The sequence below is a fragment of the Chelonoidis abingdonii genome, chromosome 1, assembly GCF_003597395.2.
Source record: "Chelonoidis abingdonii isolate Lonesome George chromosome 1, CheloAbing_2.0, whole genome shotgun sequence".
NCBI classification, from domain to species: Eukaryota; Metazoa; Chordata; order Testudines; family Testudinidae; genus Chelonoidis; species Chelonoidis abingdonii.
Window position 1 is genome coordinate 144,006,981 of NC_133769.1, and position 18,834 is coordinate 144,025,814.

The 18,834-nt window shown below is 47.9% G+C and overlaps 1 protein-coding gene across 1 annotated transcript in view; it reads left to right on the plus strand.

Annotated features, from left to right (window-relative positions):
• The first annotated feature begins 1,166 nt into the window (after positions 1 to 1,166).
• Positions 1,167 to 18,834, plus strand: part of LOC116823844 (alpha-2-macroglobulin-like protein 1) — a 43,708-nt gene continuing 26,040 nt past the window's right edge. Inside the window, exons 1-14 of the mRNA XM_032778721.2 lie at positions 1,167 to 1,245; positions 6,500 to 6,683; positions 7,619 to 7,781; positions 8,890 to 8,942; positions 9,730 to 9,750; positions 10,289 to 10,448; positions 11,312 to 11,396; positions 12,805 to 12,919; positions 14,494 to 14,608; positions 15,096 to 15,205; positions 15,745 to 15,912; positions 16,369 to 16,599; positions 17,264 to 17,324; positions 17,758 to 17,903. Coding sequence (XP_032634612.1) covers positions 1,193 to 1,245; positions 6,500 to 6,683; positions 7,619 to 7,781; positions 8,890 to 8,942; positions 9,730 to 9,750; positions 10,289 to 10,448; positions 11,312 to 11,396; positions 12,805 to 12,919; positions 14,494 to 14,608; positions 15,096 to 15,205; positions 15,745 to 15,912; positions 16,369 to 16,599; positions 17,264 to 17,324; positions 17,758 to 17,903 — 1,665 coding nt within the window. The 5' untranslated portion in view covers positions 1,167 to 1,192. The remainder of the gene's footprint in view (positions 1,246 to 6,499; positions 6,684 to 7,618; positions 7,782 to 8,889; positions 8,943 to 9,729; positions 9,751 to 10,288; positions 10,449 to 11,311; positions 11,397 to 12,804; positions 12,920 to 14,493; positions 14,609 to 15,095; positions 15,206 to 15,744; positions 15,913 to 16,368; positions 16,600 to 17,263; positions 17,325 to 17,757; positions 17,904 to 18,834) is intronic.

Here is an 18,834-nt window from a genome sequence, read left to right on the forward strand (position 1 = left end):
AGAACTCTCTGACCTGTGTGTTCCTGCTCCTGCTGCTTTGTTTTCCCAGCTTGCTCTCCACCCTTTACTTGGCTTTCTGAGCCAGTGTGCTCAGTTACAGCAGTGTAAAGCAGGAGGAGCTCCACTGAAATCACGGACTGACTGAGTTACAGAAGTGGCACTGTGATCTCAGTGTAGCCAGACTGTCAGGGCTGGAGCCCAGCAGGGCCCTGTCAGTGTCATGTCTTTCTTTCTAGGAATGTTTTTAGTGTATTCCTTCCTTGTGAATGTTGCTGGATCAACAGTCATGGGGAGTGAAGGGCCCTGTGCATCCCTGATAAAAACAATCTTTGTTAAACTGCAGCAAAGGAACATCAGTAATGAGAACAAAATACATACGTCCAAACTCTTGAAAGAACATTCTAGTTCCAAAAATTAAAAAGTCAGCAAACCAGGAGAGTCAAAGTGCAGGGCACATTTCAACATTTGTGATTAAAGTATATGACTGAGAGGCAAGAGACCTACATCTTATCCCAGCTCTGCCCCTGACTTTGAGTGAAACGTGACCTTGAGCGAGTCACTTTTCTCTGTGCTATCGTTTCCCCATGTTAGAAGGGAGATAATAACCACAAGGGGGTGGAGTGGCTATAAATTATTCATGTTTGCAAAGAATTTTGAAACCTGTGGATGGGAGGGGCCGGAGAAGGGCACATTGTTACTCTCTTACAGAACCACTCAATGTTTGGGGCTGGAGTGCCGAGTGAAGGGGAGGTGCATGTTGGGGACATGCTAGTAGCATCAGCTGTACTGTCCCCCAAGGGAAAGTTTCCCCCCAGATCTCTGGCATGACAGTTGTTCTGGAGCCCAGTCAAATACCACAGCACCCAAGTCCATGATTTTCCCCTTTATTTTCATTTTTTTCAAACTCAGGAAAATTCCAAGATTAAAATGATCAAAAATAATCAGATACCCCAAAATTTTACCAGGAAATGGCTACTGGGGCGAGGAGTGTTAGCTCAGCCTGCGCCTTGCCCTGCAATCCAACATGCACCGTGTGGACATCACCCACCCAGTGCCGATAACCCAGACTGTCACAGTTGGAGCTGTTGGGGCATCCCTTGTCCCTCAGCCCTGCAAGGACAGCTCAGGAATCCTGCTGAATTGGGGCAAGGTCTGCTGCTGGGAGCACGACTTCCATCTGATATCCTCCTCCATGTGTGTCAGAACAGAAGAGAGGGGCAGATCACCCAGGAGCCATTTAGGGAGGTGAGTAAGTCAGCGGTGATAAACAGACATATTCTATGTTGCACCTCTTAGACATGCAGCACAGACCAAAGGAGAGGAGGCAGAGGTGACTTTAAGCTGCTTTGGGCTACACAAACTTTGAGCTAGCTGGGAACCAGTGAAACACCTACCATGTTTGTAAATTAGTAGGGCTGTGGTTAGTTGGCACCCCCTCCCCTTGCTTGCAGTCTCAGCTGAGAGGTCAAGGATTGAATCGATCATGTTTACAGAATGCCTATCTTCATGCTAGAGGAGAATGCCTGGGTGAGGCACATATTTGAGGGTTGATAACAAGAATGGGATTGTACCAGTGCTGTCTCTGGGGGCTGTGGAGAGATGCTGTAGAGGAATATTTGCATAGTTATAATTACCAGATTGTGGACTGTGAAAGTTTATGGATGCTGCAGATAGTATAAACTGTGTGTGGATCCCAACATTAGTTTAAAAGTACATGAATACTTCACTGCTAGAGAAAAATAGCATATTAGAAAATCAATAACACACCCCAGAATATCATGAATCTATTTCTTAAAAATGATTTGTGTTGTTTCCACTTAATATTAAGCAAAACAAGAGAGCTCAGGGAGGAAGGGAAGATCGTGTGGATTTCCTCTTTGACGAAGGTGGGAAGATCTTTCACAGAGGGGGTAGAGGGTGGTGAAGTGGGAAGAAATAACAGGTGTTGGAGGTTAGTAGGATGGACGTTGTGGTGCGAAGGAAGGGCAAAGGAGACGGGTGAATAAGCTCCATGTGCCATCATAAGGATGTGTTGAGGGTCTGAGAGAATTAAAATTGCCTTGGTTGCTTAGTGACTTTTACTCTGCACTTTTAGACTCTCAGATATTTGTTTGCCTCTTAAAAAATAGGAATAATTTGCCTTTCTCCTGCATATTCCACCTTTACAAACACAATGCCCTTAATGAGTTAGCTCAGTGTGGCTACCCCCACTTTAACCATAGAGAAACTAAAGCACAGAGATGTGAACTGATTTGCCAGCATCCCCAGAGTCCCAGTCTTGACCTTGGACCATACAATGATGCACTTCATATTTACATAGGACCTCATCTTTGAATCTCCTCTTCTTCTGCCTTTTCATTTTTAAATTAAAATGTGCATTTAGGAGTTTGTGTGTATTTAGTTTGCTCGCATTCATGGTAGGAATTTGCAGCCTTCACTCCCCGGGGCTGTCTAATCCAGCAACTTTCAGAGGGAAGAAATCTGCTAAACACATTCATAGAAAGAAATGACACAGACATGAGCCACGTGCATCCTTGCTCGTTTCCATCCAGTTCTGAGTCTCCAGCCACACTGAGATCTTAGGCCAGGTCTACAGTAAAAAGTTAGGTCAGGCCCAGCTACATCACTGAGGCTTGTAGTTAAGCCAACCTAACCCCCAATGTAGACAGCGCTAGGTTGACAGGAGAATTCTTCCATTGACCTAGCTACCAACTCTCAGGGAGCTGGATTACCTGTGCTGATGGGAGCACCCCTCCCATATTGGCTACACTGAAGCTTTCAGTCAGTCAATGACTTCACTGGAGCACCTCCAGATTTACACGGCTGTAACTGAGAGGTGTACTTGGTCACTGGCTCAGAACACTGGATAGAGACTGAGTAGAGAACACAGCTGGACAAACAAAGCAGCGGGAGCAGGAATGGGCAGGTCAGAGAGCTCTCGCAGGTGCATGCCCAGCCTCACTGTATTCATGGTACTCACACCTGTGCTGGCACCTGGTGCTCCCCATAAGCTGTCATTTATTAGCTCATTGCAGATCCACACGGACAGTTTATATGGGAGAATCATGGATCTCAGGCAAAGGGGCAGGTTTAAAGTGGGTCCAACATGCCCGCCACTCAGAATGTAAGGGGTCCCTTTTCTATGAAGAGATGGAATCTGGAGAAAATGTCCTCCTCAAGAGAAAGTAACTTTGTTGTCATGATATAGTGCTTATGGATGCAGACAGAAATGGTTTGGACTGAATGAGAATAAGCCTCAGCCTTCACCCCTAACCTCAGACAGCAGATCCAGAGCTCAGAGTCTACGGTGCAATCTTCACCCAGAACAAAGGCAGCATCAGTGCAAACTCTTCTCCATGCTATGTGCTATCCCTTGCCAATGTGTCTCAGCCCTGCCTCAGAGCAGCCCAACACTAGGGACTACAGGGAGTTCAGCCTCCACAGGCCAGCTTGGGAGGAAAAGCCTGGTTCTTGCCTGAGCTTTTCAGCCTCTGACTCTGCAAACCCAAGAGATCTCCACTGGCCCACCAACCATTGGGTTGATTCCAAACACATGGAAGTTCTGGAGTTCGGAGTTCAGACCTGACTCCCAAACTACAGCTGGCTCCTGTCTGAATACTGGGCTGAACCAAAGCAAGGGACTGGCCATCCCTGATCTTGAGAGTTTTAAAGGTCCAAATGTGTGGTAGTATTAATGAACAGGAACTGGCCCCAGTTCCACAGCCCAGTAAGACAGTTGTAGGCATCAGGGCAAGAGCAAGTGGCTCAGGGACAAGTGGGCAGCTGTGGATGCAGTAAGATCAGAGGGAACCATGGTGTCCAGTTGATATTTAAATATCCCTTTTTTTACCTGTGGTTTTGCAGTGGGAAGCCCCGACACTGGTCTCTCTCCAACAAGTAAGTAAAGGCTGAGAGCAGCTGGTGAGAGTTGCCAGTGCTGGTGTCAGTCCCACCTAAGGCACATGCAGGGAACAGAGTAGATTGCCTCTGTTCCCAAGGCAGCTCTCTTCCCTGCTGCTTTGTTTGTCCAGTTGTGTTCTCGCCACTTCGCTGTAGACCCAGAGGCAGAGTCTCTGCTGGGGAGTTCACAGACGGCCGGGCCTCATTCCAGCTTCCCGAACATCTTTTCTTTATAACTTTTTTCTCTCACTTTCATGAGTAAATTTTAGCAGCTGGTGGATCAACAGCCACTAGAGACCAAAGTATTCAGTGTATTCGCAGAACAAGTTCAGCATGGACAAACTTCTCCACCCAACACCCACACTGCCAAGCAATGTGTCTCACTCTGATCTACAGGGATCACCTACTTTGGATGCGTCTGGGCAAGGGAAACATGGCTGGGATGCCAGGACACTGCTGGCATGTGCTGTTTGGTGGGTTCGCTTATTCTTGTACGTTTCAGTGTACTGTGCGCAGCACTGGAGGTTTTTACAGAACTGGTTGTATGCATCCACGCACAGTAGTGCCTTCCAGCTTTGGCTGCTTCAGAGTGTTCTCACACTCCTGGAGCATCTATTCCATTTTGTCCAGTGCTGTTAGAAGCAGTTTTCGAGGAACTTTTCCACTGCAAAGCATTGCATTGTGTGATGGAGTCTGGAGGATCAGCTGCCCCTGGACAGTGGTAACCCTTATGAATTCCCACCAAAGCTGGGTACTAATTATTTTAGATGACACCAGTTCAGTTGGACCTGAATGCAGACCTTCATCCCAGGCATTGCAAACAATTGGCACAACCAATGCTGGCAAAATGTCTGGCTCTGCTGTGGTGTGTGGACTCCAGGTGCTGTGCAGGCACTGCAGGCTTAAGGCAACCCAAGCACTGGTTTGCTGCACTGCTTTTTTGTTGATGGGGGCCCTACAGCTAAGAAGGTTGTTTGCTCTTTTTGGCCCACTCAACCACTGGCTTCTCTACTGAGCCATCAACAAGGGGGCAAGGCAGATCTGCTTGTGATGCTGACTTTCCTTCGCGGCACTAGGATATGGACTGGGACTCACTGTATCATTTCACAGAGCCCACTGACAAGTGGTTTGCTGGGAACTACTTCCACCTGCTACAGTTCTAAGTCCAAAGGGACCCCAAGAATGCCTAGGGCAGTGGTTCTCAAACTTTTGTACTGGTGACCCCTTTCACACAGCAAGCCTCTGAGTGCTATCTCCCCCTTATAAATTAAAACCACTTTTTTATATTTAACAACTATTATAAATGCTAGAGGCAAAGCGGGTTTTGGGGTGGAGGCTGACAGCTTGTGACCCCCCCCATGTAATAACCTCACGACCCCCTTAGGGTTCCTGACCCCAAGTTTGAAAACCCTTGGCCTAGGGGAAGGGCTCCATATCTCCTATCCAGATCCCCCTGCCTGAATTGCATGGCATAACTGCCTTCTTTGCTCCAAGGAGGAGCCCTCCCAGGAGACAATACAATGGGCAATTCATTTCCAGCCAGAACAAAGGGATACAAGTGACAGGTGATCAGGACCAGGCCCGGGTCACTGAGCAGCAACATTCAAGCTGTTTATCCAGGAAAAGCATTTGGTCAATTGTCTCTATGGGGACTTTGGAGGGGGACACCATGTACTGATTGGTGGACAGACTACAGGAGGCTGTCATTGGCTAAGGGACATTCCATATGGTACACCCCCCTTGCTGCTGAGGAGTATAATCATGGGAAGGAGACTGAGGGAGAGAAGGGGAGGGAGACAAAACCCCCTCCGTTCGCTTTGCTCAGGCTGCCCCCCAAAGAAATTACTCAGCAGCAGCTTCAGAGACTTGGAGGAAGAGAAATATTTCAGCCCCTGCTCCCCACACTCTGAGAGTCTCCTGGGAGAATGTGGACAGCCATCACCCTAAGCTGCTTGCTGCACTTCACGGCCACTTCACCCATACTGTGAGTGATGCCAAAACTCCATTTCAATCCCAGTCATCGGGGAACAACTTAAACAGATGGACCATTTCCCCATCTAGTCTGCTACCATGCCTCCTGCCACAGCGGGTCAGATCAATGGGCCATTGAGTCTGGGATCCCACTTTCCAGACTAGATCAGATCATTCATCCTTCAGCTCACACATCCTGCCTCCTGTGCTCCCATGGAGCCTGGCATCCTGCCCTTGTCACACTAGAGCACATCATGGGCCATCTAGACTGCAGCCATCCGAGGCTACAGGTATCTGGAGGGTATAAACACCAAGGAGGGAGAGGAGTTGTTTAGGGGAGCCCAAGAAAAGGAAGAAAGGTGTCAAGACAAGAAACTGAACATGGAGGAATCTCCAACCTGAATCAGCGGGAAACATTTCCTATGAGTGAGGGGTCAACTAATCCTCTCTGTGGGATCCCCATTGCTTTTGACATTTACACTATGTCAAAGCGCAGCCTTGAAAGGGACTGTCCTGCCTGGGGCTTCTGGGCAGCGTGTGTGTATAGCGGTGTGTGTACAGGGGTGCCCGTTCCTCTTGCTGAATCCTCACTTTGATTCACTGCTGTGCTGTTTCCTCCCTGCTGCAGACATTACGTGGTGGTGATCCCTGCAGATCTCCACTACCCATCATCCCAGGCCGCCTGCGTGCATATCAGCTATAACTCAGGGAAGCTCTATGCGACCCTGCTGCTGGAGCGCTCTGGGGGACAGGATGTCTTGTTGCAAAAAGAGATCACCAAGGAAAAGACCTTTGAGTGTGGCAAGTTCCAGGTGAGCCTCCCTCTGCCAATGCTCTCACTCCTCATTTTCCTCTCCTCAAGGATCTTAGCACAGGGAAAGGTGTTGGCTTGGTAACCTTTTCAGGCTGTACCCTGGAGTTATCCCCAGGTCAGGTACATGGTGGATACGTTTCCCACACCGACCACAGCCACTAAAGTTCCTCACCCTGCCCTGGAAGGACTCATTGCAGTGGGAAGCAGGACAGGTCTGTCTCCATGTTCCTATTCTGTCCCTGGCCTCTTTCCTGAGAGAACCAATGAGGAGGCCAGTTAGTGCCAAAGCATGATGGTGCTTTTTGTGGTGTGGGGACTGAGACCCAACAGTCCAGTTCACACAGAGGCCTCTGACAGCAGCCAGAGAATGTGTGTGCATGTTATGTACAAGCTGCATTGTCACGGCTGATTCCCAGGAAGAGAGAATCTACAAAAGAGCTAGGACTTAGCTGTGGTTTCTTTATTGAGGCTGCTGGACACAGGCAGACCCTGTGGCTCTCTCTGGTTCTCCCACTGACTGACATGGCCTGGCCTGCCTGCTAGCACCACACTAAAGACCTAGCATCATGGAAGTGGCTGCTGATTACACTGCAGCCCTCTCTCTCCCCTATGCTTCCTTGCTAACTTCTCCCATCTTTCTGTCCCCCTGGGCCTTTGCTCACCTTCCCCCATTACGTGCCAGGGCTCAGAGGCATCACTTGCTTCCTTTTCACTGCCACTGCAGTCTCCTGGCCAGTAAGGAAATGGATGAAGCCCATGCCTGGTGGTTTCTAGCTAAATCTGGATCTGGGGAATGGAGACTTTTCAGTATATGCCACTGGGTGATGGGGTGGGAGTGGGGGTTTCCACTGTTCTCCTTTCCCCTCCCCCGCTCATAGCCAGGACCCCAGGGAGCTAACCTGGGGGCTGATCACTCTCTCTCTTCATATTCAGGTTGTGCTTCCAGCTAACAGCACCGAGGAGGTTGCCCGCATCAAACTGTTCATCACTGGCCGCAGGATTGATATTCACGAGGAGAAGAAGGTTCTGATCCGTCGAGTCAACAGTGGCGCCTTCATCCAGACAGACAAGCCCATTTACAAACCAGGACAGACAGGTGAGAGCTCCAGCTAGGAGCAGGTAGTGCCCATATGTGTGGCTGTTCACTCACATATACCTTCCCCTGTACACAGCCTGGGGCAGATCCTCTTGAGAAGGGGGGTCTGAGTGGTTTTCAAACACTGTTCCACCCTTTTCTCTAACCTTGGGGGTCATTTCAGCCTTCGGCATACATTGGAATTGCCTCTAGGTTGTTTTAACTTGTGCTGGCTTGAACAGACCAGTAAGGATATGACATTCCAGGGTGCAGTCCAGAGCAGAAAGGGGCTGTGTCCTGCAACCCGGGGCGCCTCACAATGCTTTGCTTCTGTAGCTCCCAACAAACAAGTTGTTAGTTTTCAAATGATACCTCCCAAGGCATATTTTGTACAAAGATTACTACACTGGTGCATAGGTGTGAATACACTGGTGCGTTCCATCACAAAGGGCCATTCCACTAGTCTAGGAACACCAGAGCACAAATGTGCTCTAGGCCTTTTTCCAGCCTGAGCCTCTCCCCATTGTGCTACTACACCACCAGCCACAGCCACTTTACCCCACCCAGGGAGTCCCCTACCATAGCTGCCCTGCGTATAGCCTAGTCTAGTGTGAGCCTCACTGCCCTCTATTGGATGGAGTGCAAACTGCTCAGCAGTATGTCATAGGCCCTATACGGGTAAAAGTCAATGGAGATTCTCCTTTAGCTCAAGTGGATAGAGCCAGGGCTCTTGGAACAGGAGGATCTGAGTTATATCCTTGCTGCTGCTGTGAAGTTCTGAATGGTCACAGTGTGTAGCATTTGTGATGAGTGTGAAGCTCCAGGAGGCCACACATCAAGTATCAGTAGGTGAACGTGCTGGGAATGTACATGTGAATGTTTGTGTGTGCACTGGTGACCTAATCAATACTACTCACAAATGGATACCCTGTGTGTGTACAAGGTAGGGACAAAGGTAAATAAGGACTGGGATAGCAGTGAAGGCTGCAAGGCAGGATTGATGACCACTCGCAGAGCTGTGTGGGGAGCCCAGGACAGGAATAGCAGGGCAGCTGCAGGGCAGGACTGACATAAATAGCTGATGGGTCTCCATCTTCTAAATTCTCTCCATTTTCTTTTCCCCTCTCAGTGAAATTTAGAATCGTGACCCTGAATGAGGATTTCATTCCACTCAATGACACGGTGAGACATGTATGAAAGGATGTGAAAGAGTCTTCCCTGTTTCAGATCCCTTTTGTTTTACTCTCCCCCATCCTTGTCCAAGTTCTGCCTCTTCTTTAGCTCCCAAATACATACACAGGCCTTGTTTGTCAAGTGTCTGAAGAAGAGCAACACCCAGAATAACAACTGGTAACTCAGTGTTAAAGGCAGATGGGAATGGTGTCCAGTTGCTGTGCATGGAGCCCTGCCTGTCAGTAACATGGCCGTCCAACACAGAAATGTTGTAAATGTTGATTCCTTATTGACAGTCTATCAACTCTTTCTGCTGGCTGTGCATGTGCAGCCTCCACTCTAGAGATGACACAGGAAAACTGGTTTGTTAGGAGTGCACCACTGCCTGCTCTTGGATGTTCTGTGCGGAGTAGATTGTTTGTAATGAGGGCTCCCTCAAGTTCAAATTTACCTGGGACTCTTCTAAGGAATGGGCATTCCATAGCAGAGTTTGAGCTAGTGTCAGACAGGGAGGGGATTCCCTATGTGGGGACTATTGGAGAAAAATCTAGTTGCAAACATGAGGTGATTACCAACCTGGCTTTTACACCCTTCCTCTCGCCAGGCCTCATTGTAATGGGCTGTGCCACAATTTCTCTGGTGATCCTTACGCAATTAGTATTGTTTGTCAGAGATCTCAGCTCCCAGGTCATTGATCAAACTGCTCTCCTTGAGAAGCTGTGTGTTTCTAATGCATTGTTTACAGTGCTGAGAGTACGTTTCTCTCTTCTAACGTTGCTGCCTCTTTTTTCCCCAGTACCCGCTGGTGTTCCTTCAGGTGAGTGCCACACATGCACAAAAAATGATATTTTTTGATGCAGGTTGCAATAATTTGTTTACATTCTTGACTGTATAGATGCCACAGGTCTATGTTTTGAATTTTAGAAGTTAATGGTTCTAGAAAATAGATGTTTTCAGGGCTTCCCTCTGTATTCTAGAGACTTTGAACCAAGTTCTGCTCTGTTGCACCAGTGCCAGTCTGAGTTTCTGGAGATTCATACCAGTATGAATGAGTATTCACTTTGGACCTTTATAATTACAGTTTAGAATTTTAAGAGATCTTTTCTCTAGATCAGAGCATCACTGGTCGTAGAAGCTACAACTGTGTAGTCTTCAGGATTTCTAGAATATCTAGGCCATATGAAGCCCAAGAGAAAATGTATTCTAGAAGCTTTAGAACTTGGTTTCTAGAGCCAAGGCCAGTTTAGAACCTGTTAGGTAATATCATCTAGAACCCTTGAAATAGCTGGATGTTGTGGATTCTGGATCATTTAGATGCTGGAACAATTAATTATGCCTCTCTGCTGCGGGTGCAGGACCCTAATAATAACCGGATTGGCCAATGGCTGGATGTGGCTCCACAGGAAGGCATTGCAGATCTGTATTTCCAGTTAGCTGCTGAGCCCCCATTGGGGACGTACATCATCAGCGTGGCCAAAGAGAAAGCGCACAGCAGCTTCTCCGTGGAGGAGTATGGTATGCCTGGGGAGAAAGACAGCTATAGGGCAGGGGAAATTTAATCTGTGGGAGACAGATCACACCCGGGGAGAGGAACTGCATCTTGAGATGAGAAATCTCCTGTGGATGGATGGGGAAGTGCTTTCTAGGAGGGAAGGTAGTCACCTCTGATAAGGAAGGGAATCAGATCTGGTCTGATCTGAGAAGATATCCCTGGATATTGCTAAGGAAGGAGATGATTTTCTGATCCCCAGCTTAGTGTGGGCAAAGAGAGCTGTGTGTACACACCAGTCTGGTTAGGTACAAACTGTAGAGGCTATGACAGGACAATAGCAGCACTGGAGCTTTCTGTCACAGCTGGCTGATCTCCAAAGCTGACTGTACCAAGGATGTTAGGGGGAGATTTTCAAAAGAGCCCAAGTGACACAGGAGAACTTTGACTTTCAATAGGACATATGCTCCTAAATCATGTGAGTGCATTGGTTATTTCTAGGGGGCAAAGTTGAATTCGTATACTCCCCTTCTGAAAACTGCTGGAGAAGGGGTTCATAGCTAGTGTTTTCTGCCTGGTCACTATAGAGGGGCAACAGGAGCACATTGATAGCTATGGCAGCCTCTTTCCCTCTCCACGCATTACAAACAGCTGTCATAAGGTGAGGGACATTAACAGACAAATTCACTGTTATTTGGCCCCTACAGAGCCACAGATCCAACACCAACAGAGAGCATCAGGCAGGAGTGGAACTATATCTACATTTCATAAAATTAAAAAATGGGACCCCCAACTCTACTACAGTCCAGCCCATATTCATTCTCTTCATGGCCTGCTCCTCACCAGGGTGTAACTCTTCCCTCCATTCTCTCTGGTTCTTTCCTTCCAGTGCTGCCAAAATTTGAAGTGGTTTTTGAGGAACCAACTCAGATTTATGCCTTGGATAAAACGTTTCCACTCCGAGTATGTGGCAGGTGAGGTGGCTGATCTGGCGGGGGAGGGAGCTTCTAATACACTCCAGCCTGGAATGAGCAACCTCCTCACCCCGATTTATTAGGGGAACCTCAATGGAAGTATTTAACTTAGTGACTGTAAATATATTTCACCGTGTCTCAATTATATTAGGCCAAGCTCATTCCTGGTCACCCTTTGACATCTTTAAATAGCTAGAAAAATCACCCTAATTATTAATTGTATCTCATTGCTCTAGCTCCCTTCAGCCTAAAGGATCTCCAAGCTCTTGACAGAGTGCATATGCAGGGATCACCCAACCACTGAAATACAGCCAGTTCTGGGGTGGAGCACAGCAGATATTCTGTGCTAGTCACACTACAGAACAAGACAATGAGAGGGGAAAGGAAGAACACTTTCACCAGATGATACTGGAGGGGAAATTCTAGGGAGGAGAATGGGAGGAGGGATAGCTCAGTGGTTTGAGCATTAGCCTGCTAAACCCAGGGTTGTGAGTTCAATCCTTGAGGGGGCCATTTGGGGATTGGCCCTGCTTTGAGCAGGGGGTTGGACTAGATGATCTCCTGAGGTCCCTTCCAACTCTAATAATCTATGATTCATGGATGGCTGCAGATGGAATTTGGCCAGGACAGGTGGATTACAGCTTGATGAAGACGAGCAGCCCCTCATCAGACCCTGCAGTATCATGCCTCTACCATCTCTCAGGGCACTGGAGTTTAGGGCTAGTCTACACTGGCAATGCTAAAACACTGCTGTGGCAGTGCTTTAATGTGGCTTGTGTGGTCATGGCAGAGTGCTCGGAGAGAGCTCTAAAAACTCCACCTCCCCAAGGGGCATAGCTCCCAGCACTGGTGCACTGTCTACACTGGTGCTTTACAGCGCTGAAACCTGCAGCACTCAGGAGACTGTTTTTTCACATCTCTGAGCGAGAATGTTGCTGCACTGTAAATTGCCAGTGTAGATAAGCCCTTAGTACAGACTTAAAGGGTCTTACACCACTTCACACCTTGCAGCACAGGCTCCCCTAGCACTGTGTGCTCAGATACCATAGTGATGGGTGCAGGGTAAGAGCTTACACAGATAGATAAAGAGAGAGGTGCTGGGACATTGACTCAGAGGGAAGAATCTGAGAAGACTTAACAAAACCAGCAGCTTGGAGGTCGTCTATCCAAGTACTGACCAGGCCAGCCCTGCTTAGTGCTTGAGATTGGACAAGATCATTCTTATTGCTTCTACAGCTGCATCTACCGCGATACACTGAGAATATCCATGCAATAAATGAGATCTGGAGATACAGTAAAGCACACCCACCCAGAGAGATTCCCTGTTTTCTTTGTGTGTGTGTGTGTGTGTGTGTGTGTGTACACCCTTTTCCATGTGTTCTCCCATCCCCCACACTTTCTCACATAGATACACCTATGGGAAAGGCGTGCAGGGGAAGATCCAGGTGAGCCTGTGCCAGAAGAGTTGGTGGTATTTCTACGGTACCCGGCGACCTCCTCTCTGTCAACACTACCACAACCAGGTGAGCCACTTAGGAAGAGCTGAGCCCCATAGGGTGACAATTTTATGAAGCAGGAGCTGCGATGCCAGCCGAGGTGGGACAAGGGGAAGGAGACACAATGCAAGACATGTTATTTTAATTGATTTCACTCCATGCCTAAAACTTGTTTTTGTTCCCTGGCCCCATAAGCAGCTGCCATTGCCATCTGTTGTTGTTGTTGTTAATCTTGGCAGTTGTCCCTTATTTGGTAGTTCATTCCTTGCCTGTTCTATATGATTTTTCCCCACTGAACCATTTCAGATTTAATGTAACACATATGAATGTCAGAAAGCCCGAGAAGCCTTTTAACAGGTGCAACAGAGTAGACTCCTCTTCAGAGATGCCTTTCCACCACAAAAATGACAACCTCAGCATTGACACCCATTTCCTCTCCAAAACTACCAACCGACCACCTCTCTCATTGTCTTGCTCTCTTTGGTGCTGAAATCCACCCACTTCTGACACCATGTCATGTTGTGTGGTGGTGCAGACAGAAGCCAAAGGCTCAGCGCTATGTGCATACAATGGTGTTTTAGTGAGACTTACCTATTTAACTCTTGAAGTGTGTCTTGTGGCAAATTGCCAGTACTGTTCTGCTGGGTCTCACGCTTTCTCTTCTCTGGGGTAGGTTCAGGGCGCTATTGCTTGCCTCTGAACCGGTTCTTAATTACTCCACTAGTGTCCTTGGAGGAGGGAAGTGGAGAGGGAGGGACCTGGGCCCGCCCTCTACTCCAGGTCCCAACCCAGGGGCCCTGAGGGTTGTGGTGAACCACTTGAACTAGCGGTTCCTTCCCCTGGGTTACTTCCCTCTCCTACCCTTCAGCTTGTGAAGGGCTTCTTGCCTCCCTTCTACACAAGCCTGGTGCCCCTTACCTAGGGTTTCTTCTGGACTTCACAATCCACCGCAGCACTCCTCCAAACTTTCTATTTCTCTCTTATCAAACTCTTCTCTTCTCCAACTTCTGCAACCTGCACTCTGCTCCAATCAAACCTTCCTCCTTCAACTCCCACACTGTCTGACTGAAGCAGGGGTTTTTATCACATGACTGAAGTCAGGTGTTCTAATTGGAGTCAGGTGCTCTAATTGGAGTCAGGTGCTTTAAATGGCTACAGGTGTTCTAGTTAATCTAAAGCAAACCTTCCTCCCTTGGCAGGGAATAAGGCCCCCTGCTAACACTCTCATGCTGCCCTTTGGCCCTGCTGTATCACAGTCTACACAGCCTCTCGGGGTGGGGATGCTTCACAGCGTGGCTAGACTGACACATGCTAGTCCTGCTGATCTAGTGTCCTCAAAGTAGCAGCGTGGCTGCAGCCATGCAGCTATGGTTAGTGTGCTAGCTTGAGCAGAGCTAGCACTTGTGTCTCCCCGTGCTCAGAAGCACTCTCCAGCTGCAGCGTAGACACCCCTTTCAAGTGCCTTGCAGCACAGAGCAGGCTGAGCTCCCTAGGAACAGGGGTTCTGTTCTGACACAGAGGTAGCTCATTCTGTGACATCTGTCCCTCCTGCAGTGCAGTGCTGTCCCAGCACCAATCACTTTGCTCTCTCTTGTTTTCAGACTGATAAGATGGGTTGCTTCTCCACATCTGTGTATCTTTCTGTCTTCAACCAGATCTCCCCCGATTACCGCAGCAACATAGATGCAGTGGTCACATTGGTAGAGGATGGCACAGGTAACCTCAGAGGAGTCTTTGAGGGTATAGGAAAGGCACTTGAATAAACATGCACCAGTATTATCAGGACCATCAGAGATTGTCAGCCCTGTTCTTAATCCATTGGAAGCATTGAGATACAGGCACACAGGAGGCTCTGGGACTGGCCCTTCTTTGAGCCCAAAGGGGTCTCTGTGGTTAGGCACTGGAGCTACCCCCTTATGGGCTCAAGCCCGTAAGGCATGTTGCTCTGTGGGTCCATAGGGGTGGTGTGGTCTAGTCTCATGGTGGGTCACTGACAGCTCTCCTATAGCCATCTGTAATTAGGTGGGGAGATCAGATAGCCAGGGTCCTGTGAGCACCATCTCCCTGGGGGTATAAAATGTGTGCAGCCTAACAAATGTTTGTGTCACCAAAGGGCCTGCTGTCTAGTGGAATTGCCCAGTGGGATGGTTCTTTGTTTCCTGCCTCTCTCCCTCCCATCTCTTCTCCTGTCCCTTTCACTCAGAGGTGCAGGTCAATGCCTCCCGTAACTTCTTCATCTCCAGGACAGCGGGGACAGCTACGTTTGAGGAGGTTAATCCTTATTACTACACTGGCGAGATCTACAGAGGGAAGGTAACTCTTAGCTAAACCATCCAGAGAGTACAGCAGAAATAATGTGCTCCCAATTGTCTCCTCAGCTGTGTCTCCTTGCCTTGCTCTGTCCCCAACACAAGCTCTGGGATGCCAGAGACTGAGTAATTCCCAGCCAAACCACTTGGTTCAGGTGGGGTTAAAACTGAGGTATCAGTGGCTCAGGGTAAAAAATACAAACCCTGTAGAAGAATGTCAATGGCTAAAAATCCCCCCAAAGACTAAAAATCTGGGGGATTCAGAGTTCAGGGTTAGACCTCAAGGAAACCCCAAACATTTGAAAGTATAGAATTCCATAGGCCAGACTCCCAAGCAAACCCTCTGATGAGTCTGCGTGCTTCTCTTCATATGGCAATAAAGGAGATGATTTCTCTTAAGAGCAGTGCTGGTAATGCTGATGGCAACTGGGGTATTCTCTCTGCCAGTGGAGATACTGACGGCGAGTTGAGTGAGATGGAGTTGGAGATTCCATAGATTGATGAAACTGCTTTGTGTTCCTCTCTTCCCCACGTGATTCTCAGATTAAAATTGTTGATCACCAAGGCAAAGCAGTGGATAACACACCAGTTTACCTTATACTAAGCTACACCAGGCTGCGGTTTAACAAGACGTACATCACAGATGACTCTGGAAGAGCTTCCTTTGAGCTGAACACAAATGCTTGGAATGGTGACTCAGTCTCTTTGGAGGTAAGTGAGGAAGACTCTATCTTATGATTTGTGAAAGTCAGGGACTAATACCACTTTCCAGAACCAGGTTATTGCTCTGTACCCCAACCCCACCAGTTCTAATGGAGAACCATATTTCAGACTTGCATCACCTCTGGATAGTACAGTTCTTGGCTTCCCACCAAAAAACTCCTTTGATGTACATTATTTTTAAACTGTGGATCCAAGTTATGCTAGCCCTGGGCTCCTCACATAACTGCTGGCAGCCCTCAATCCTGACCTGCTGCTGTTCCAATCATGAGCTTCTCATACTGGCATAGATATGTGTGAGCAAGTTAGTATGTAGCATAGATTTACACCAGGGATGAATTTGGCCTAGGATCTCAAAGTCATGTCTAGGATCTTGACCTCCCTAGTCCCAGAATCTCTCTCATTTGATGTACTCACCCAGAGAGTTCACTGTTTATTTTCTGACAGGGGAGATTCCTGCTTCAGGACCCAGTATATGTGCCAGGGACAGTCAATGTGTATTACCAGAATGCCTACCACTTCATACAGCCATTGTACACCACCAGCAAGAGCTTTCTCAGGATCGTACGTGTGCCAGGAACAGTGCCCTGTGGCAAAAATGAGAGAGTGCAGGTGGACTTCAGAATTTATGAGAAAGACCTGAGTTATGGTCCCAAGAGTGTGGATTTTTCCTATTATGTGAGTCACTAGGGAAATGCAAGGGGGTGATGGTGATGGGTTAAAAATGCTGGATCAGAAACCTTGAGAGACTCAAGCCCTGTTTGCACAGAACAGAGAATGTGTGTGCACGCGGGCACACACACACACACACACTCTCTCTCACTCTCTCTGCCTCCCTGCTAGTGTTCCTCAGCTCTGCATTTGAGAAAGCACCTTTAGGGAGGTGAGAAGGAAGTTCAACATCCATGGCCCAACCAGTCCTTGGTCTCTATACTAAGATATCCAGTGTAGTGACCATTTATTTATTGTTTCCCTCTATTCAGTGTGGCAATTGTGCCATTAGGAACAGAGCCACTGAAATAATTTCAATAATAAAATCTATTGGTCAGCTGTCAAATGGGCAGGACTTTCACTCACTAGTGACCCTGGGCTAGATCAGAACTGGTGCCTGACAGGAAAAAGTTTTCATATCCCAGTCTCTTTATCCCCCTGAGCCATCTACTCCCCCCTACCCAGTGGCTCAATTGTAGCTGGTGCCATGGAGAGTGAAGGGCTCTATGTCCCATTCTCCCTAAGTCACCATCCATGGAGATCCTGATCTGTGTAATGCTGTCAAGCTATTGACTATATTTCTGGCATTTCCTAGCCCTTCTCTCATGCCTCTTTCTCTCTTCTCCCTTAGGTCATTGGGAAAGTGGGGATTGTCCTTTCAGGTCAGAAGACTTTCTTGGTTGGGTCAAAGAGTAAGTGCAGCCACCTCTTCTACACAGTGATCATTCTGTGCTGTGTCGCCACAAGCTCCGCTCCATGATGTAAGCCATGTAGGGTAACTTTGGGAATCTCACTCCTTGCAAGGCTGACATCTGCTAACATCTAACAGACTGAAGCTTTCAGCCCCCACAGGTGATGGTTAGAGACAGGGAGATCCTCTGGCTGATCAATAATGGCAGGTCAGAGCTTGAGGAGTTCATGGGGACACTGATTGTTTCATGGGCTTCTCTGGAATTCTCCTTGCTTCTGAGAGACCCAATTCCATGCGACAAAGGCAGGGAGAAAGGGAGCAAAATGGCAGAGGAAGAGTGATGGCAAAAGGGGAAGATCTTGGTATATTTGGTAGTGGAAACATATCCTTCTTTTCCTCTCTCTTTCTCTCCTTCTCCTCACCCCCCAATCCAGTGATGACGGGCACTTTCTTCATCCCTCTGGTCTTCACCTCCGACTACGCCCCAGCTCCTACCATTGTAGTTTATGTCATCTTCCCCACTGGAGGAATCATAGCTGATAGCGCCCCCTTCAGGGTCTCCATGTGCTTCGAAAATGAGGTAGGACTCATGGGTGAGAGCTCTGGGTTCGTGGGTGTGTGTGTCTGGGGAAGGAATGCAACAAGGTTATGAGGGTGTGAGGAGTAGACAAATGTGGGTGGCTGGGTGTAACTGAGTGGTTGGGGAAATGATTCACTGGGAATGTAGGGACCTATATTTCAATATGTGGTTTTTGGTGAGGCACTTAGGGGAATGGGAGCTGAAGAAGAGGGTTTTACCCTCTGCTCAGAAAGGTTTGAGATGTGTGACCATTCTAATGTCTTTTGGAATCAAGTTCCTCAACCACAAGCTGAGAGAGCCCTGTGTACTGCACACACAAATCTCATTCCTGAGGACTGACAGCTCCATTATTCCACAGGAGCTGTCATGGGGAGCTATGATCAGGCACGGTGAGCAAGTGTTTTAGGTCAGTGGTTCTCAACCACTGGGGGCATGCAGAGGTCTTGCAGGAAGTACATTAACTCATCTAGATATTTGCCTAGTTTGACCACAGGCTACATGAAAAGCTCTGGCAAATTCAGCACAAACTAAAATTTCATACAGACAATGACGTGTTTATACTGCTCTATGTACTATACGCTGAAATGTAAGTACAATATCTATATTCCAATTGATTTAATTTATAATTATATGATAAAATGAGAAAGTGAGCATTTTTTCAGTAATAGTGTGCTGTGACACTTCTGAATTTTTATGTCTGATTTTGTAAGCAAGTAGTTTTGAAACTTAGCAGTACTCAAGACAAATCAGATTCCTGAAAGAGGTACAGTGGTCTGGAAAGGTTGAGAGCCATGGCTTTAGGAAACTTCGGCCAGTTCCAGGGAGGGTTTGAAGAGGAGGTCTGAGTCCTTTGAATTTGACTTGGTATTCAGAGACGAGCTGGTGTGGAGAGAAGAGCACTGAAGTGATGTGCCCTCAGAAGGCTGTGCTG